Here is a 21,988-nt window from a genome sequence, read left to right as displayed (position 1 = left end):
TTAAATTATTAACATGTATTATTTGTTTCAGGGGTACAGATCATTCATCAGTCTTACACAAGACACAGCACTCCCCACAACACATACTCACCCCAATGTCTATCACCCAGCCACCCCATCCCTCCCACCCCCCTCTACTCCAACAACCCTGAGTTTGTTTCCTGAGTTTCAGAATCTCTTATGGTTTGTGTCCCTATCTGGTTTCATATTGTTTCATTTTTTTCTTCTTTCCACCTGTCCTTTACATTACTTTTAAAAGGTATTTTTGGGAACTCATATTTGTGGGGAAAACAACACCTGTGTCTATTTGATATACCTATTAATATTTTTAATCACAGCAGATAACCTGAATTTAGGATTGCTGGATAAAACACAGGATCTGCATTTAAATTTGTGTTTCAGATAAATGACATTTTAGTGTAAGTATGTCCCATGCACAAATCTCAATTTCTGACAAACAACAGATACATTTATTCCTTATGTAAGTCTGTTCCAAATATTCCATGGAGCATATCTATATTTAAAAAAATAAAAACCATTCTTTGTTTATCTGAAATTCAAATTTAACTAGGTATCCTGTATTTTAATTTGCTAGATCTGGCAACATCACCTTACCTATTACTCTAGCTAATTTGAGGCAGTATAACAAAAACTCACTGAATTTCCTTTCCCTCTATCTTGGACTTTCTCCCTTTTCTCTGTATGTCTCCTTCCATTCCTGTCTGAGAAATACACATTTGTTCTTTTAGAGGATGATCCTGTGGTCTGTATCCCTCATCCTTTTGCTTCCTGCCTTTTCCCAGACTTGTTCCATCTGGCACCGTCATGCATGTCTCATTTTCACTTTGTTTTCCCCTCCCTACTTAGTCTTTTTTTTTTTTTTTTTCATTTATAAAAGTGATTAGAGATTTCTACCTCAAAGAACCTCAGGCTTCCTCTGCATCCTATTTGCTTATACTTCTTGAAAGCATAGCCCATATTTTCTTATCATCCATTCATTCTTCAGATAGCTGCAATTTGGTACTTTACCTATTACTATAATAAAATGTCTGTCCTGAAAGGTGTTTACCAACTTTCTAATTGCTAAATTCCATCCTTTTCTAAACCTTCATCTTTCTTTTTTCCTTCTGTTTGATGGTCTTCCATCTCTAATCCTTTATTTCAGTTCTCAGTGCTATTTCCCATGGTTGCATCATCACCTTCTTGTGTATTCTGAGATTTTCAGTATTTTTATCTCTTTTGTAATAATGGCATCACCGTAGACCCAGATACTAGAAAGATTTGTCTTTGACATTATTTGGCCTCCATTTTTTTTTTTTTTTTGCTTTATTATGCAGCTTCTGCCTCTACTACATTCTTGCATCCATCCATTCCTTTTGATTTTTAATTTGATCACATTAATCAAACAAAGGAAGGGGACGTTTTTAAAAAATTAAGATTAACAAGAAAGGAATTTTCTTCTATTATTCTCCACCTTCGTCTGCTTAGCTGATGATTATCCTGGGGCGATAGGAATAAAAAGCGTATTCTAGTGAAGGGGTTCTTTATTTTTCTGGACTTGTGAGTAAGTTGATGAGCTCTCTGCTTTCAGCTGATTCCTTTGGGAGTGATCCCCTGACCCATGAAAATGGAGGTGGGGGATGAACTACTTTTCTTATCTTGTACCTGAAGTGGGTCAACAGGTTCACAGGTTCAGAAATTGTTTTACTGATAAACATGGTACAGGTATTTTCATTACATTCACTGTTTCAAGCATTATCTACTCAAGATGTGGTCTAGAATATGGGAAAGATCATATATACGCATTGCCTTATTTCTAGTCTTAAGAACCATTCCAGAGAGGCAGTTTATACCTTGAACTCTTAATTTTTTTGCCCTTGATTTTGCAACCCTAATTATGTTAGGTCTCTTAAACTATAATGCTTCCTCATCTTGAGACTTCCTGGGAAATGGGCAATCCATGGAGATACATCAGAAAACATGCTGATCATCCTGCATAATTTTTTAAGCAACCCATCAAAACAACAGTTCCAAATAATAAGAATGTTCATTGGATTGGAGGCTTTGGGAATATATATTTAATTAGGTGGAGATTTTCTTTTAAGTACAGGCTAGTCAGGTTAGTCAACTGTCCATCAAAAATAATTTCTTCTCTAAAGAATTTCTTCTCTAAAAGAATTGATAGGCACAAGTACTGTGTGCTACTAAGCATATTCATCACTTTTTATTATGCACTAATTTTAAATTTCTAAGTACAATAAAACCTTGTTTTTTTATAGATTGGGTTGAGACAGTCAATTTGTTAAAAACAGTTTGTAGATAAAAATATGAGAAAATGTTTCTGCTAGCTCTCTTAAAGGATTGCCTTAGATTAGAAATTCTTAGAGCAAATATGGTAAGTTTACACTGTATGTGTGGTCACTCCTGCCAATGCCTGTGGAAGACATCACCAATATTTCTATGCAAACTTTCTTGCTGAGCATGATGCACTGCTTTAGAATTCTGTCAATTTCAAATTTCAGTAATTCAACTGAAGAAAAAATTCATGTCTGACATAGGATATGGATGGCCCTTTTGTTAATTATACTTAGAATAGAGAGGATGAATACCAGAAGATAAAGTCAAGAGTTTAGGAATTTTGGGACCACTTTGAGGACACGACGATGTTTAGGATCTGAGCAGAGAGAGTGAAGTTGACATGCAGATCTCCAGACTAGACAGACAGGAGTAGACGACCATGTTTTTAGGATAAATAAATAATGCTGTAATCTAAGTCGGAATTTCAGATTCAAGCCAGGTCGATGGCAATAGATTTGGGCTGTAACTCAATGTGGGTGCTAAATAGACTGGTTTGCAAAAAATTATAAACTGAATAGGAGTATCCATTCCAGAAGAAGAAAACATTCCATTCTAATTGAATAATGATGGGAAGTAAGACATAGATGGTGTTCTTCTTCTATGCTTTTAATGCATTAAGGCATTCTAAAAGCTCAGTTCAAAACTGTTGAAATACTCACACACATCGTTCAAATCATCTTAGCAACCAATGAAAGAAATTTATAGGAGTTAACAAGTAAGATTTATCAGTGCCTTTCCCATGCGCCAGGCATTGTCCTTGGTACTCTACTTATCTAAGTCCTCCCCTCAACGACCTTGAAAAGTTAGCATAGAATGTCAGCTTTGCTTGCCAATGTGCTGGCTGGTTGTCTGGCTCCGAAGTATAACCTAACACTTCAAATATTTCTTTTTTGTTGTTCTCCTTTTGACATGAATAAAAAGTAATGTTCTCTAGGGTTTGGTTTATCTGCTCTAGTGTGTATAGTTTTTACTGCCAATATTACAGTGGATATGGTGCAAAATATCATTGTAATCTATGTGCAATGTAAACCGTGCAACTTCTAGCGTAATTTTCAGTAATGCCAATAATTAATTGAGAGAATGAGACATCTGGTACTATCCCCTATATGCTACTTCTTGAAGCAAGAGAGGTGCTTTATGGAAGGTATAAAAAGACCCTTAAAATTTTGTGGGTATTTGTTTACATCTTCCAATAAATGATAAATTTATAATTATTAACTATTTCTTTTTCTGTTTGACTTCACTGCTAGAGTTATATGTAGTCACCCAATTTGAGTTCTTAAGGACAAATAAACTTGAGCACTGAGAATTTCTGAATACTGTTATTTTTAAAATTTTTTATTTTTAATTGAAGTATAGTTGATATATAATACTAAATTAGTTTCAGGTGTACAATATAGTAACTTAACAATTATATGCATTATGAAATTTCACCACAATAAGTATATTATAATATTATTGACTATCTTCCCTATGCTGTCTGAATATTATTATGTACTTTCTGGTAACAAGACATTAGTGGTAGCCCACAATAGAATTATGTTGTCAGATATGGAATGTAAACCAGCAAGCAAAAACTATCTCAAAAGAAAAATATGTTCTGTGGCTTCAAGGTCCCAAGAAATTCTAAAGATGGTGCTTTAAATTTTTACTGGAAAGTCAATTGATCCAGAAAACTAGACATCATTAAGTGTTGTAGAAGTCAACGTGTGACAGGTCGAAGAATGTCCCAGTGAGACCACTCAAAAGATGAATTTATTATAAATCAGGGCTAGTGTAAGATGTTAACCCAAAAAAGTGCTTTGGAGCATGAGAAAAATATCCACCAATAAAAAATGACATCATTTGTAATGATTCTTTGCCAGTTAGACCCTAATAATTCTACTTCTAAGGGAATAGTCCAAGATCTGGTTTAAGATTTATGTCCAAAGATGTATATTCCAGGGTTATGTGTAATTAAAAAAAAAAAAGCCCCCAAACTAGAAGAACCAAAGTATCTACTCCTAGGGGAGTGGATATGTAAACCAAACCATCTTTATGAAGGAATATTGTGCAGTCATTTAAAAAAATGGTGTTCCCTTAGAGTTTTCTATGAAATGATAAAGGCTGATGATATACTACCCAGTGAAATGAAAAATTATATGTGCAGTAACGTCTCAACTGCTTAGAGGAAAACTTTTCATGGGAAAAAAAACAAACAAACTAGGACAAATGTACCAAAGTTTTAATCATCAGTATGATTCTGGATTATATTTTTCTTTTTCTATTTTTTAAGTGTTTCTATACTTTTCAAAATTTTCTATTTTATAGTAGTAATTTGATTATCTAATAACCAGAAAAATGAAGAAAAATATTTAGAAAAATAAATGATTTCTGAATTCTTGTTGAAGTGTAAGTGTTCTGCATTTTGCTCTCTTCATCTCTAACCTCAAAGCCATGAGGTTAACCATGGAAAGTAAAAGCAATTGAATGAGTAGGAACTTGAGTTTCAATTTTTGATATTTTAATACATATATGTTTATGAGAGTACTTTAGCTAATTTTCAGTTTTGTAAGTTTACTTATATTCCATGTATACAGTAATTGTCTTTTGATAAAGGTACTTCTTGGGGGTGCCTGACTGGCCCAGTCAGAAGATCCATGTGGCCTTTGCTCTCAGGGTCATGCGTTCAAGCTCCATGTTGCATGTAGAGATTACTAAAAACAAGACAAATAAAAGAAAAACACTTCTTATTGCAAGTAAGTGAGAACCTAAAGTAGTTATCAGTCCTGCATCTTAGAATAACCCCCTGTTTCATGCATTAAAAGCTGAGTGACCATCTCATAAATGCTATAAAAATTATTTCCACACTGCTTGGATCTTCTTCATTAGGGATTATCTCTAGGTACTATTTCAACTTTAAGACTTAAAAATGAGGGATAATATTTTGTATGGCAACCTAAGTTAACTAATACAGGTAACACTGTGTGGCTTAGTCGGTTAAGTGTCTGCCTTTGGCTCTGGTCATGATCCCAGTGTCCTGGGATCGAGTCCCACATCAGGCTCCCTGCTTGGCAGGGAGCCTGCTTATCCCTCTGCTGCTCCCCTTGCTTGTCTTCACTGGCTCTTTCTCTCTTTCTCTGACAAATAAATAAGATCTTTAAAAAAAAAAACTTAAAAATGAGTAAGTCTAACAGTACAAGATCCATTCTAGTATTGAATTTTCACTAAAAGTAATTTAATAAATTAAACATTGATAATATTGGAGAGTAATATTGATAATGTTGGGGAAATTTTTTGTAGGTTGATCCTCATGGAGCAACATAGACTATATAGATTATTTTAACTATTTTTCCTCTGAGTAACACAACAGTTTCAAAGAGTCCATTTTTTCTCTGATACCATGATCCCTTCTAGATGAGGACTCTGTGCCCAGAGGGAGAGTCTAATGAAGCTGTAGGACAAACTCCATTATGTCTTTTTTTTTTTTTAAGATTTTATTTATTTATTTGACAGACAGAGATCACAAGCAGGTAGAGAGGCAGGCAGAGAGAGAGAGGAAGGGAAACAGACTCCCCGCTGAGCAGAGAGCCTGATGCGGGGCTCAATCCCAGAACCCTGGGATCATGACCGGAGCCAAAGGCAGAGGCTTTAACCCACTGAGCCACCCAGGCGACCCTCCATTATGTCTTTTAATAGAAGTACTAGATTGAAAGGTTACAAAGTTACATGACTGCTGAAGACATAGTATATTTGATTTTAGGGATTAAGTTTGATATAAACTCTTAAGATACCTTTTTTAGACAAAATGAGAACAATTATATTTGACTGTTCTCAAATAATTCCTACTAAAGAATAAATTTTAATCTGAGGGACATTCTAGTAGACGTGTCTGGTTTTTCTTATTTATTGATTTGAATAAGGACATAAAACACGCATCATTTTTTCCCAATTCTATGGACTGAATTGTATCCTTAAATTAATATTAAAACCCTAACCTCCAATATAATGATATTTGGAGACAGGTCTTCAGGAGATCATTAAGCTTAGATTAGGTCATGAGGATGGGGCCTTTCTGATGGAATTAGTGCCCTTATAAGAAGAGATATCAGAGCTTGCTTCTTCTTTCTCACCCTGCTGTGTGACACAGTGAGGACAGAGTGAGAAGGTGGATGTCTGTAAGGTAGAAAGAGGGTCCTCACCAAGAACCCAATCACCATACCTTAATCTTGGACTTCCCAGCCTCCAGAACTGTGAGAAATAAATTCCTGAGGTTTAAACTACCGAATCTATGGTATTTTGTATGGCAACCTAAGTTAACTAATACAGGTAACACAGTGTTTGAAGGAATAACTAATATGTTGAAGTGAAGTATACAATTACCAGTATTAGTAACGACTAGCTCAGATTCAGAAAGACTTTGGCCCAATGAATTAATTAACCAGATTCTATATGTCAGATAAGTTTTAATATAAAATTTAGTATATAGATTTTTTATAAAATCTCCTACATAAAAAGGATAGAGAACAAATCATTTAACAGAGTGGTTTGGAAAAAACTAGAATTGAATTGTATGGTACTGTTTACACTTTTCAAGTCAGAACATAGCTAATCACTATTAGATTTTGGTATCACATTCAAAAATGAAAATTGGCAAGGTATAGCAAATTTTAAGGAAGTGATCACAATGGTAGACTGTTTGAAAGCCATATTATATGATGAATAACTTTAATTTCCATCGAGAATGGAGTAATAGAGACTAAGCTTATCTTTCTGCCTGAAACAAAAAGAAACCTGACAAGCATGTGAAACAATACTGTCAAGAATTTGGACATCAGGCAACAAAGGACAGTAATCTTGAAAAGACTGGAAACAAACTAAATGAGGCACTGATTGTCCCAGCTTACTGCTAGGAAAATTTCCAAGCCAAGGTATAGCAGAGCCTAGGGGTAGATGAGAACTCAGAAGACTGGTAGTCTCCTTAACCTGGAGTCTGGAAAGCCAAAGCAGAGAGATTTCACACAGAGTATAAGAGAAAAGAGTGATACAGAGACAGTGTCAGAAATCTGCACATGCAAAATGTTCAGCTAAATAAAGATGAACACAAAAGTGTGAGGAACCTACAGACATTAGGGAAATGGCTAGAAGGAACAGTCCTAGGGATTCCTACAGTGTCAGGAATAGTTCATGTTTCCATCAGGCTGAGTGAAAATCTCATGATCCACAGAGCATCAGGTAGTGACTTTGGCTGTTTCTTAATAGTGGGAATAAATGTTCCTCTGGTCCCACCTACCAGTAAAATGCTTTCAGGTCTTGCTTTTAATCTCTGAGATGAAAACCACACCAGATGGAATGTACAATAGATTAGAAATTACATAATAAAAGATTAATGAACTTGAAGACAACGATAGAAACTACCTAAAATGAAACAAAAAAAGCCGACATAAATATGCATAAAAACATCTGCAAACTGTGGGACAGTATCAGGTAGCCCAATGTATATTTATTTGGAGTCTCCAAAGGATGTAGGGCAGAAAAAAATATTTGAATAAGTAATTGTCAGACATTTTCCAAATACAGTTCAAACTGTAAACCCATAGATCTAAGAAGCTTGACAAACACCAAGTACATACATCAAAAAAGGAACAAAATATGCTGGAAGGAAGAAACACTAAGATACAGCATGATGAAATTATTTAAAACCAATGATAAAGACAGAGTCTTAAAAGATCTAGAGAAGAAAGACACAACATGTACAGAAGAACAAAGATGATGACAAAAAATTTCTTGTTGGAAAAAGCTAGACAGTGGAACAATGGCTTTAAAGTACTAAAACAAACAAAAAGAACACGACAGGGACAACAACAACAAAGAAAATCTCTGTCAACCTAGAATTCTATACCCAAATGGAAATATCTTTCAAAAACAAAGCAAAATAGGGATGCCTGGGTGGCTCAGTTGATTAAGAGTCTGACTTAGGCTCAGGTCATGATCTCAGAGTCCTGAGATAGAGCCCTGAGTCAGGCTTCCTGCTCAGTAGGGAGTCTGCTTGTCTCTCTGCCCCAGCCTCCTTGTGTGCTTGTGCTCTCTCTCTCTCTCTCTCCCTCCCTCAAATAAATAAACAAAATATTTTTAAAAAGTCAAAATAAAACCTTTTTCAGATATATACAACCTGAAAGAATTTATTTAGCAAATCTTCGCAAGAAGATATGTTAAAGGAAGTACTTCAGACAGGAGAATAATACCAGATGAAAATCTGGAACTATCCAAGGAAAAATGAAGACCAATGGAATGGTAACTTAATGGGTAAATATAGTAGAATTTTAAAATTATTTAACTGTCTTTGAAGCAATTTTAAGACAGAAAGTAATAATGTAGATATAAATCTATGGCAATAATAGCACAAAGGAAAGTGGAAGGCTACAGTTGTAAGGTCCTTATACTAAATGTGAAGTAGTGTGCTATCACTTGAAGATAGTCTTTGATAAGTCAAACATGTGCAATATAAGCCCTAAAGTGATCAACAAATTAAGAGTTATAGCAAATAAAACAACAAATGAAATAAAGTATAATCATAGAAAGTAATCCAAAAGATGGTAATAGGAGAGGAAAAATGAAGAGCTGATGGAATAAGTATAAAATAATAGCAAAATGGTAGATTTAAACCCAACCATATCAACAATCATATAAATTTAAATGGTCTAAATAATTCAAAGAATTACAATCTATGCCAATAACTGAAGTTACTTAGGACATGTAGCTGGAAAATGAGGATACATAAGAGAAGCACAGTCACAACCTTCCAATTTACACATATTTCCTTTAACATGTGTTATGTTAATGTTAATGCTCTTAGAAGTAGGAAAGCTAAAGCAGTATTTATAGACTCACAATCATGGAGCTCTTAGAAGGGTGGATTTCTAGCAGTGTACTGGGTAATTCCCTCTTTTGGCATTTTCAAATCTTAAATCATGATATGTCCCCAGCCATAGTATATTTCAGTTACTGTGTATCAGTTGTTGGTCAGAAATGAGAAAGGGCTTTTACTAGTTCTCAATGAACTACTATTTTTACTGTTTCTTCCTTTTTCCTTCCTTCCTCCCTTCTTTCCTTCCTTCCATATCCTTCAATTCTTTCCTTTTCTGCTCAGAATGCTGTAACAGAAAAACCATGGACTGTGTGGCTTAAATGACATACATTTATTTCTCACAGTTCTGGAGTATCCTCCAATATTCTTATGTTGAAACCTTAACAGTAAATGGAATAGTACTAGGAGGTGAGAACTCTGGGAAATGATTACATTTATAGGATGTCATGAGGGTAGAGACTCCGTGATAGGATTAGAGACCTTGTAAGGAGGAAAAGAGACAAGAATTATTTCTCTTGGCCATATAAGATACAATGAGAAGGTGGCTGTCTACAAACCAGGAAGAGAGCCCTCACCAAACATCTACTCTTTGGGTGCCTTGTTCTTAGACTTCCCAGACTTTTCCTAAGGAAAAGAGACAAAACATGCTATGTGACTAATCCCTACTCACAAGGAATTTACAATCTCATGAGCCAAATTGAATAAAATCAAATGAAATAGATTTCAAAGAAGAAAACCAATAGACAGTGAAAATGACTATAGCTGTACACCCATGAATAGCTTCAGGACTACTTGGGTGTTTAGTGTATAGTATGAACAGAACTATGGGGGAAGCCAGGGAAGGCTTCTTGGAAGAGGTATCATTGAGTAAACTGTTTAGATGAGGGAAAAGACCATGGAACAAGGGAAATTAGCATAGAGATCTATTAAAGAGTGAACCATGATTATACTTATCTGCTGGAACAGAGGATCTAAGTAAGGTGGGAAGCCTTTTTTCTCAGTGGCAATGCAATTCTCTCCCTTCTCTGGGCAACCATCACATTCTTGTGTGACCTTTTATTAATTTATCCCATTCTGCTTTGAGTCTGTTAGTTATACATTTTCTATTTTGTTCATTAAATGCTAACTCTCAGAAAGTGAAGACAATCTGCCCGCCCCCACCACTCTACTCCATTTCTGTAGCCCTTCACACAGAATCTAGCAAATAGTAGGTGTTCAATAAATACTTAATTAAATGGATTTGATGAGAAGCTAGTCAGAGGTGGGTAGGGGAATGGAATAGAGTCACATGCTTGTGCTGATGAGTTTGATACTGGACATCACTGGAAGTTCAAAAATGTCACCAATGTGATCAAAATATTATTTTAGGAAGAAGAATTTTTATGTCATTCTGCCTAAGAGGTAGAGGTGGAGGATATGGTCATCTTTTTATTGTATAAGTGTTGCCTGGACATTTGGGAAGAGCTGTCTCATATAGATTATACACAGTACTGAACTTGAAGCTAATTTTAGTCATTGAAACTTTTTGAACAAATATATTTAGTCTTCTTGAATTTTATGGGCTGGATCAAAGTAATCTGAGAATCTTGTGGGTGTGAATAAATTTCTTCATAGGGTTTCTTGGTATTGTTGGTTATAAATAGGAGTGATACCATGCTTTGGAGTGACATTTTCGCATGTTTTTAAAAATGTGCAAGCATATCAAATTGAAAAAAATTCTGGATTTTGGAATTCCAGATTTATACTTAAAAAATTTTTTTGGAAAGATTTATTGTATTTTAAAAGAGTTTTTTTTTATTGAAATACAACAGAACTATTTTATCAAACTAATTTCTCCTCTTTCCTGGTCTTAGGATATTTTAGAACATTTGCTAGTACTAATATACTTAGATACTTCCATACAGATTCATCTTCAATTCTAAAAGTCCATTCACATGAATTCTTTGTGATAAATATTTAACATAAGGGTTTTTAAAAAAATGATTGAAATTACACAAATCATAGCTGTTGCTTGGTGATTTCGGTCAAGTTTTTTTTTTTTTTTTACTTCTGTCAGTATAGATTTGAATTTATGATCTAGATTTGTTTTGAAAAAATATCTTCAGTGTTAATTTTGATTATAGAAGCATACATACATGCATATATATCTTTGTTTGTATACTGAATGTAGTATATAAAATAAAGTTAAAGATTGCTGTTTGTGAAGGAAAAGCAAAGGAGCATCTCTATTAAGAGTGGATTTATTGTACACCTGGGTGGCTCAGTTGGTTGGGTGTCTGCCTTTGGCTCAGGTCATGATGCCAGGGTCCTGGGATTGAGTCCTGCACCTAGGTCCTTGGTCAGTGGGGAGCTTGTTTCTCCCACCCCCACCCTCCCGCCCCCAGCTCCTGAGTGCTCTCTCTCTCTGCCTGCCTCTCTGCCTACTTGTGATCTCTCTCTCTGTCAAATAAATAAATAAAATCTTAAAAATAAGTAAACAAATAAATAAAACAAAAAGAGACTGGATTTACTTATCTGGTGGTTTTATCTTTCATACCAAGGGATAGGGTTAAAATGCTATGACTCAGTCTCTAATGGGACTCAATATCTAAACTAAGGAAGGGTTTGTTAATTTAACATGATGTAAACAATTGGAAAAATGCAAAACAAATTCTATCCTGTACATATGAATGAAGTGTACCAGCATCCCTACATATTTGGGATTTGTTGTATTTATAAAGAAAGTTGTTTTTGCACATATAGGAAGCCATGTCATATTTGGAAAGCAGAGAGAATAGTTCTCTACTTTAATTTAAAAACAATGGAAAAAGGTACAGTAGAGGAGCTTGGATGTAGTCAAGGGCTCCAAGTACTCTGTTATTTTGAAGATTTTCAGAAATCAGATTTCTGCTCTCTCAATAAATAGGTATTAAAGGGGCTGCACAAACTTGTACATGATATTCTTTTTCTTGGCTTCACGATTTTAGTTAGTATATTGTCTTTTTGGTTTAATTCCAATGGCACAGCTCATAAATGCAGTGTTTTTCTTCTGGGGTAGGGGGAAATAATCATAAAATAAAAATCTTTGACAGCCTGTCCTATCATAAAATGTAACACACGACCTAAAACAAGAAAAACCCCCAAAGGTCATGTGAAAAGAAGGCAGCAGCACAAAAATATTTGGGGACACTTTAAACCATAGTTTGAACCATACATTATTCCTTTAGAAAGTCTAGTTACAATAGCATGAGTGTGAGAATTAGATGATTTAGAGAAAAATTAAATGAACAATGTCAGAGGCAGGGAAGCACTGTTGCCACAAGTATTTGTTCATAGTGAGATGCTTATTTTCTCAGTCCATGAGATGAAATTTCAGTTTGTTTGTGAGAACTGGCTATTCCGTTCTCTGACTGGGCAGCGGCTGTCTGAATGTTTCTGTATGAATGAAAAGCTCATCTCCCAGGGAATAAAAAAGATAAGGATATTTAGCAATACCCTCTTCTTTTTCTGAATTTTGTAGAACTGGCAGTTGTCTGATATATTGAAAATATATACTTTCTCAAAAAGTAAGCCTAGATTGTCTGAATGTATTTCGCGCGATAGACCCCTCTGGCAGTTTTATGTTTTTGCACAGCTTGTAGGGCAGAGACTGGACTAGCTTCCTGGTTGCATTAGCATAACCCAGCCCACTTCCAACACACGCCCAGAACTACCTCATTAGCCATTGGGATTGGAGCCAAAAACATAAGACTACAGTGAATATAAGGGGAATTACTGGCAAAAGAGCTCTAGACCAGCTTAACACTGAACCCATTACTTTCCCAAGCTCAGAAAAATCATACACTAACAGGAACCATTTCCCCATCTTGTTTAGATAATGATTCAAGGTTTTAAATCTATACCTTTTATCTAGAATAATCAGCTTCACCACAATAAGGCATACAGCCTGGCTGCATATATTTAAGTGTTTCTGTTAATCTCTCTCTCCCTCTCTCTCTCTCTTTTATTGATTTGTTTTCTGGATAGCTTTGACATTGAAAAACCACAGACGCATTGGAGCCTGGCATTGAAAGGAGGTGTTCTGCAACAATTTTTTTTTTTCTTGTCTAAAGAAGTTTACTTCTACAAGAGGGCATCTGAAAAATGACAGGGACAAAGAGGAAAAAGAAAGGCATGCTGTGGAGCAAGATGCAAACCCCCCATTGCGAAGACTTTAAACAGTGGTGTCGAAGGCGTCTGCCTATTCTGGAATGGGCACCACACTACAATCTGAAAGAAAACTTGCTTCCAGACACCATGTCTGGGATAATGTTGGCAGTTCAACAGGTGACACAAGGTAATGTACCGCATTTGATTTTCCTGTTTTATGCAGAATAGATGTCACTTCGCTTTCTTGGAAGAGTATTATGACCCAAGAGCTATAATTTGCTAGTGAAATGGATAGTTCATTAACTCTGGGGGAAATAACCACACGGAATACCTGTACACGAAGGCTTTTCTAGTGGGTTTTTTTTTTCTATTTTTGAAAGCTATTAAGCACAACCAATTTTTGAATAGCATTAATATGTATTTGTAATGTTAAAATTCATACTATGTAAGAGGAAAAGATCAGTAATTGTAGGAAAGTGAGTTTTTATAGTTTGACCTTACTGATAATAGTTCCTTACTTTCACGGAATCAGGCTATAAAATATCTCCTGGCTTGTACGTAAAGTTTGTAAACCTAATTAGCACCACACAATGACCTGTTGTAGCCTTACGAGTTGCTGTAAGCAAGGAACAGAGCTTTCTGTACATAAAGGAGGCTCTTTGCCAAGATCATTATTTGCAAAGAGAATCCTGTATGTCCTTAGAGCTTATGTTTTAGTGTGCATGCTGATTTAATTCTGTATTACATTACGTCCTGTATTTATTTCTCAATAAGAAATTTATATGGTTGAGAAGTCTGAGTTTAACTTTCCCAAAGCAGATTCTTAGTGATATTCTGGATTTAGATATGTGTTTCTCTTGGTGAAAGCTGTAAGTTAAGTGATATATACATGTGTGTGTGAGCTTGAGTGTGTGCACATGTTGTTTGCCTTAAAGGTACATTTGTTGTATTATTATTAGTGTTATTTTGATTTTTTTTCTAATTCAAGTAATAATTTCCTACCTGTAGCAAGGAAAGAAACCAATTTCTCAACCTTGAGGATTTGGAACACTTTCCTTGGCATAGACTCTGTAGATTTATATTTCCTTGTAGTTTTACTGTATCGCTGGCTTCAACTATTATTCATACTGTTAAATTATAAGCACTCTTTTAACTGAATTATTCTGTAGCTGGAACAAACTGGTTTGTGTATTTGTATTTTTAGTATGATTAGGAACATCTGCACTGGTGGCTTTACTTTAAGATCCATAATACTATCATACTTTATAGGATTCTATTTCCCTGAATAGTCTTATATTACATTTTTAATGACCATTTTGCCAACAGTGAAGCATGGTAATCTTTAATAAAAATGCAAAGTAAATAATAGGTTAGGGCATTTTCAGCCTTGTTTTTATTCAATTTTAAATTCAAAATGAGACACTACTATGTGTTTTGAATCTTAGGTGATTGACTTCCAAGGGCTTTTTCACCAGATAGTGTCAGTATATCTTATACATTTATTTTGCTTTAATTTAATGTAGAGTGAAAGAGAAATGTATTTTTTTAAAGATTTTATTTATTTATTTGACAGAGAGAGAGATCACAAGTAGGCAGAGAGGCAGGCAGAGAGAGGGGGAGAAGCAGGCTCCCTGCTGGGCAGAGAGCCTGATGCGGGGCTCGATCCCAGGACCCTGAGATCATGACCTGAGCCGAAAACAGAGGCTTTAACCCACTGAGCCACCCAGGTGCCCCAAGAAATGTATTTTTAAAACAATTTGTAGTTTCATCTCTGTAAAATATCAAGTTAATAGGGAAATTTGGGGATGTGATAAATGCCTATGATACACCCTTAGCAATAGTATTTATGTATAAGTCCTTGGCAGTTAATTGTACGGCTTTCATTTGGATGTAGATTTTTGAGGGATTTTGTTTTATGAGTCATATATTTCACTGATCACAAAGAAACACACTAGCCAGCCCCTGACTGAGGAGAAGCACAAAGCTTATTCAGCTCTATACACTGAAGTTATGGATCTGGCTGCTGGTTCTCTTGGAAAGCTACCAGTGACTGGTCAAGGCTAACTGCTAGAAAGATCTTTAGGGTTTTTCTTGATATATGAAAAGACTAATCCTCCTAAAAGTACCTACTCTTTAAAGACAATTCAAACTTTCTCAGGCTTACGCACTATGGGGAGATAAAAAGTGAAATATAAATAAATTACTGTTGTTGTCAGGGGCCCTGTGCTAAACCCCCCTATTCATTATCTTCCCCTTTCCTAACAAAATCCCAAGAGACAGCAGTCTCTTCTCTATTTTCCGCATGAGAAAATGGAGGCTTAGAAAAGCAAGTAATTTTCTTTGGACCTCACACCTGATAAGTGGTAGAGTTAGGACTTGATTCCAAAGCCAACACTTTCAACATCTTATACTTTACTCACTACACTGCCAAGATAACTAGACTTTTTCATTAGACCAATGTTATTAGTAATAGAAGCTATTTCTTGGGATAGGTATGAATATCCTTCCCTTCAAATTACTTTTGCATTTAAGTTTCATCCCTGAGGTTTTTTAGACTTGAAGGTGAGTGATGAGGGAAATAACTACCATAGAATATAGAGTAAGAACGGCATTTAGATATCATTAGCTTCTATTTATGTGAATATAAGCAATCATTATCAGCCCTATTTCTTTGGGAAAATCAGAAGAAAGGGGTAATTTCTGCTCTTGCGTCACAACACAATAGAAACAAATACCTGTTTTCACTCTACTGAGCTTTGAAGCAGCTTTTCAGTTACTCAGCATAGTTGAATTATATGAAAGTTTTGAATTTAACACTTTTTACCTACAAATATGGAAAGTTATATGGTTCAATCCAGTAGTTTTCATTCTTCCCTCTCTATAAATGCATTTAAAATTGAGAATAATAATGGAAACTAACCTGTGAATGTATTCTATAGGTCAGGTATTTTAAATTATGTATTTTAAATCACTTTATTAAAGATTTCCCAATTGTTACATACAGATGATTGTCAGTTATCATCATATTAAATTCATGTAAAGCATTTTCTGTATTGACTATACTCTTTCTAAAACTTTCTTGTCTTGGTTTTGAGACATTGCTCTTTCATTTTTCTGCTCCTACCCCTCTGTCCCTCTCTTCCTGTGAGTCTCTGCAGATTTTGACCCTATCCTATCCACCCATTAAGCGTCTGTGTCCCAGAGACTCAACCTCTGGACTTCTTCTCCAAGAATGCTGGAGGCTATTTAATCAGCGCAAGAGGTTTTAACTACCACCATCCTTCACATGAAGCTTTCTTATAAACCTGAGATCTGCATATTCAGTTGTGCGAACCTGGGGTCTTCTTCTTCTTCTTTTCCAGTTAGCCAACATATAGTAGTACATCATTAGTTTTTGATGTAGTGTTCAAGGATTCATTAGTTGCATATAACACAACACATGCCCTTCTAAAAGTGCTTCAAATGCAACATTTAGTCTTTGAAAACAAACTGAATAACACCACCATCCTAACCAGAATTATAATAATCAATAATAATAGCAGTAATTTTTAGTCACGAATGTAAACACTGTTGTAAGAATATTTGACGTTATATACAAGGCTGAGGTTCAGAGAGAATAAGTCACTTGCTTAAAGTCACACAGCAAAAGAGTTAGGATTTGCACTCAAGTAGTCAGGCTCCAGGGACTAGGCTCTCATCTTAGACTAGCCTGCGTCTCACAGCAGGGCACAAGAGCCATTTCCAAATCTTTCCTGTCTTTTGCCACTTAGCCACTAGCGCACAGTCAGCCCCTAGGTTCTGTTATTATCAGTCCCCGATTATCTTTCCAACTGGGTAGTCTTCCTCATGCCTCCTGCTGAGGCCTAGTTCACTGTCTGAACCATTGTAGTCATCATTCTGTGGGCCTTCCTTCTCCCTTGTCTCCTCCTGTAGGCCATACTCTGTATTGCAGTCAGAATGATCATAAAAATCTGAACACAGCACTTCTCTGTTCAAAAATCTTCAATCCTCTCTTTCTTCTAGGATAAAAGTCCAGTTCTTCAGAAGAATTTATTAGATCATTAATAATCTGGGCCCTTTGATACTAAGGTCTTCTCAAAGAGAGCTCTCCTCTGAGAATCCGTCTCAGTCTCCTGGGAAGATGCACGTTTTCTTCCCTCCTACTCCCTCTGTACTTTTTGGGTATCTCTATGATAGGCCTTAACAGATTGTATTATAATATTTCAATACAGCCTTTTCCACAGTGGTCTGTAGGCTCTGGAAACAAAGATAATGTTTTAATCTTCCTGTTATTACCAACTTGTATATTTTCTGTTACATAGAGTAGGTTTTCCATAAATATCTGGTGGAAGTATACAAAACAATTTAGCTGCTGCTGCCTCTGATTGTCCCATAGTAGCACGTTACCACTCGAGGGAGGAAATTAATGTTCTTAGATTTTCAGAATATATGCAACAGAAATACTACTAGTAAAAAAAATACATTACAAATATGAGTAATTAATTTCTTCCAATTCCTCTTACTTTGCTGAGGTTACAGATGTGCAGCCCTCCAGACAAATATGGTAAAAGATAGATTTCCTTTGTCCCCCAAAGTGCTAATATTTTCTCCAGCCAACATCAACAAATATGAAGAGTTCATATATAAACCCAGATGCCTGGCTTCTCTTGAAAAGGGGGAATACATGGGGGTGCCTGGGCAGCTCAGTGCATTAAAGCCTCTGCCTTTGGCTCAGGTCATGATCTCAGGGTCCCGGGATCGAGCCCCGCATCGGGCTCTCTGCTCAGTGGGGAGCCTCCTTCCCCTTCTCTCTGCCTGCCTCTCTGCCTGTGATCTCTCTCCTTGTCAAATAAATAAATTTTTTTAAAAAATCTTAAAAAAATTTTTTTTTAAAAAGGGGGAAAACATGGCCATACAGGACTCACATTCCCATTTGGCAAAAATCTTTTGGACGTCAGAGAGGGGACTCCTTTTAGACAGGGCACACACTTTGCATTTTGCCATTCTCTTCATTACTCACTTGTGCCAAGCCACCCTTCCTGCTAGTGCTCCTGTTACCTGCCCAGGCCCATGAATGTCTGAACTCATCCCTAAACAAAACCTTTACAGAGAGATTATATAAGATTAGGTTCTTAACTTAGATCCACAGAACCCTTAGGTCTACGTACCTGGATTAATGTATTCCAGTAGACTTTATTTCTTTATAATCCTTTGTATTCTCTGTTAATTATTTTTTAAAAGAGTTTTCTGGGAAGGTGTCCACAGGCTCTACCAGACTGCTAAAAGGGGAGCTTGCACCTCCTCAAAGTAAATAAATAAAAGTATGGGTGTCCTCGTTGCAAAGGCAGAGAAACTTTAGACCCTCCTTTGGCATGTTCAAGTATTTCTTAGAAACAATTTGTCTTTTAAAACTATTTAACGAGGGGCGCCTGGGTGGCTCAGTGGGTTAAAGCCTCTGCCTTCAGCTCAGGTCATGATCCCAGGGTTCTGGGATCGAGCCCTACATCGGGCTCTCTGCTCAACAGTGAGCCCGCTTCCTCCTCTCTCTCTCTGCCTGCCTCTCTGCCTATTTGTGATCTCTACCTGTCAAATAAATAAATAAAATCTTAAAAAAAAAAAACTATTTAACGAATCTGGAGGCTCTTATCATTACCATTAGGTACAAGCCATTAGAGTTTGTATCTACCACAATCTCCTTTAACTGACTGTGGGACCTCACTACAGAATGTGTTTTGAAGATGAGCAAACATTGTAGAGAAAGTCATTGATTTAAAACATGTCCCAGACATGGTGGGCAAGCTAAGCACTACAAGGCTGTGGTCTCTAGGGTATTTGGACCACATTCTAGCCCAAGCAAGCACTTGGGGGGAAGTAGGTTCTTTGTTTCCAACCTGAAAACTCAAGCACTGAGACAGGGCGGAGCCCTAACTTGCATGACTTGCCATGTAAGAAGCTAATCCACTGAGAAGGAATATGAGAATGTTTTGCCTTGCATTCCAAGGGATCACCTAGAAATCGTGTTCCCAAACCATGAAAATTTTATGCTGCCATAGGGCTGCCTGATGTTCAAACCACAGTGTTTTGGGCCGCAGACAAAAGATGGATATTCCTTACAATTATGCAGAATGTGTGGCATTACTGGCACTGAAACATATGTGTGGAAGCTGAGCTTCGTTGCACTCCTGAGGGCAGCTTAGGGACATGTGGAACAATAAGTGGAAATTCCTGAAGCATACCGCCTTGGAGAGACGAAAGGCTTGTCTGGGAATTTTTTGCTGCATGGTCTCAGCCTTGAGGATTCAGAATCCTGGCATTAGCTACGTCTCTCTAACCTAACCCCCTAGACGATTTCTTCCTGCTAGGAACTTTTCTCTTCTCCAGAAACAAGGACAGCAAAATATTGCTATATAAGTCTAAAGTATACTTGTCCTGATCCTTATACAAATATGCCCACAAGCTACTAACTCTTTGCTGGCTTTTCTCTTCCGTTTCCCTTTATCCTGTGACCCATCCTCACATTATAACTCCAGGCTGCATTCGATACTTCTGGTTTTCTTTTTATTTTTCTTAAATGTAAAAAAGATGATGATCTGTGTAGTAAAGGGCCATTTACGTACTTCCGCACTTAGAGTAATGCTCTTGGTAATATTTAGAATTGTTCACATGGAAGAATCATGACCTTCCTTTTTAGCGTGTCAGACCTTAGCAAGGTTTCCAATGAAATAGATTGGCAGTGAGTGTGAGGATAAATTGTGTGGCCCATATATGAATAGACTTCTATTTTTACCAGCTAGGATCCTTTCTTATTTTTGTTAGTGACTATATCCATTTTTAGTATATGTGGTTTAGTAAATGTGTATATGAGGGTGGAATTTTGACTCTAGTGATGGAGTCAAGGCCGGTTATAGGCTGGGTCCCCCTCAACCAGATTCTCAACCTTGCAGATCTACTGGAACCGCCTTACAGCTTCAAGGAATATGGATACCTGGGTCCCATTATCAAGCTATTATCAGACTTCCTGGGAGGGGTTCCCAGACATTCAGGCATTATGTTTTTTTCTTCTTTAAGTTGTCCCAGACTCTATTGTGCATCAGTGTTGAGAACTGGATGCAGACACAATGATTAGTCCAGGGGAAGGCTTATGGCTAAAGCCTTGGTAGTTGGTACAATCCCATACATCAGGCCAGTGACAGGTTCAGGAAAGAGATCTGCCACCTAGACACAAGGGCGTGGATTTACTATGCAGTAAGTCAGTCATTTTTTGTTTTAAAATGATAATGGTAATACAGATGACCTGAATGGTTCCATCAGTCTGGATCCCAGCGTATGTGTGGACCTTTCAAGAAGAGACACCTTTGTTTGTCCTGGGACTGCTAGCAGGGAGGCTGATGTGCCTCTGTAGCTTCCCAGGGCCTCCGCAGCTGGAAAACGAATCCCGCCTGGCAAAGAGCATAGCAGAGAGAAACAGTCCTGATGACAGCTAGTATACCTTCAACTTTTTACTTGCATGTACAAACACATATTTTTAATTGCTTAATTGGGTTTAAGTTGGGTTACTTCTAATCACCTTAACTACACATTTGGGTGTTGTTAAATTTAAATGTATCCCACAATTTTTTCTAATTCTACAGAACCCAGCAAGATAAATATCACTATACTTTTTATTTTTATGAGAAGAGGAGTTTGAGGCTCAGAACACTATATAATGGGCAGCTTAAGAGGGGTTCAAATCTACATATGCCGGGGTCCATCCCTCAGCCCTCACTGCCTTCTGTTCCTCAGTTTTGTTCGACTAGAACAGATTTAACCTGAGTAGGACTGGAACTGACTCTGGGCAACAGAATGCCCTAGCCTCTCTTCCCATATGCCGCTCAGGTGCCCCTTCCCATGATAACATGTCACCTTGCTGATGAAATAAAAACCAGGAGATTCCGGTTGAGAGCGGAAGAGGGCTCTGCCCCTGGGAGGTGGGGCTCCTGTTCTTTTCCTGGAGAGCTTCTCACTGCCCCCGTTAGACTTGCTTCAGAGGAAAGAGGGAGAGGAGATGTGTTTGAACACTGACCCTGAGCATCAATGAACAATAGCTTGTACCACTTGTACCATGTGGCAGAGGGAGCACACAGATCAGATATTTGGATGAGACTTTACTAAAGACTAGGAGGCAATAAAAGTGAAAAGTGGAGTGCCGCAGGTCTGTAACCAGGCTTACTCATCTTCACACCGTTTATTCCCCTTCATTCTCAGCTCTGCTGTCCTCAATGACAGTAAATGCCATCTCTAACCCTAACCACCCCTGCTCAGGGCAGCACTGTGCACATCTATCCTTTGCCATTCTAAGCCTAAGAGAAGGTGGCCTCACAGGAGCTCTTCTAACTTTTCTGCCACTAGAGATATCTGCCCACCAGGCATGACTCTACGCCCCTCCATAGCCATGAGCTCAGCATAGGTCTGTCTCAGCTTCACACCATTTCTATAAATAAAAAACACAATAGCTTGTTCCTCTAGTCTTTGTTCTCGATCATCTTTTTCTCTATACGTTTTGTTTCTCATGAGCTAATCCATTTCCTTGGCTTCAGTTGCCACTTTTCTGTTGGTGAGTTGTAAAAATATATTTCTAGCACAATATTCTCTTTTTTTGTCCTAGATGTAAATATC

At 36.9% G+C, this 21,988-nt stretch overlaps 1 protein-coding gene and 1 long non-coding RNA gene across 2 annotated transcripts in view; one reads left to right on the top strand and one right to left on the bottom strand.

Annotated features, from left to right (window-relative positions):
* Positions 1–236: 236 nt before the first annotated feature.
* The window catches only part of LOC308341829, a 32,885-nt gene continuing 11,133 nt past the window's right edge, over positions 237–21,988 (bottom strand). Inside the window, exons 2-3 of the long non-coding RNA XR_013966728.1 lie at positions 20,628–20,772; positions 237–5,054 (exon numbers count right to left, since the gene is read on the bottom strand). This is a non-coding gene — a long non-coding RNA (uncharacterized lncRNA). The remainder of the gene's footprint in view (positions 5,055–20,627; positions 20,773–21,988) is intronic.
* SLC26A7 (solute carrier family 26 member 7) overlaps positions 13,328–21,988 on the top strand; it is a gene marked incomplete at its 5' end in the record, with an annotated part of 123,933 nt that continues 115,272 nt past the window's right edge. Inside the window, one exon of the mRNA XM_080801856.1 lies at positions 13,328–13,520. Coding sequence (XP_080657982.1) covers positions 13,328–13,520 — 193 coding nt within the window. The remainder of the gene's footprint in view (positions 13,521–21,988) is intronic.

The sequence above is a fragment of the Martes martes genome, assembly GCF_963455335.1.
Source record: "Martes martes genome assembly, chromosome: 4".
Classification (NCBI taxonomy): Eukaryota; Metazoa; Chordata; class Mammalia; order Carnivora; family Mustelidae; genus Martes; species Martes martes.
The sequence above is the reverse complement of the archived record's forward strand: the minus strand, read 5'-3'. Positions and strand labels throughout refer to the sequence as shown.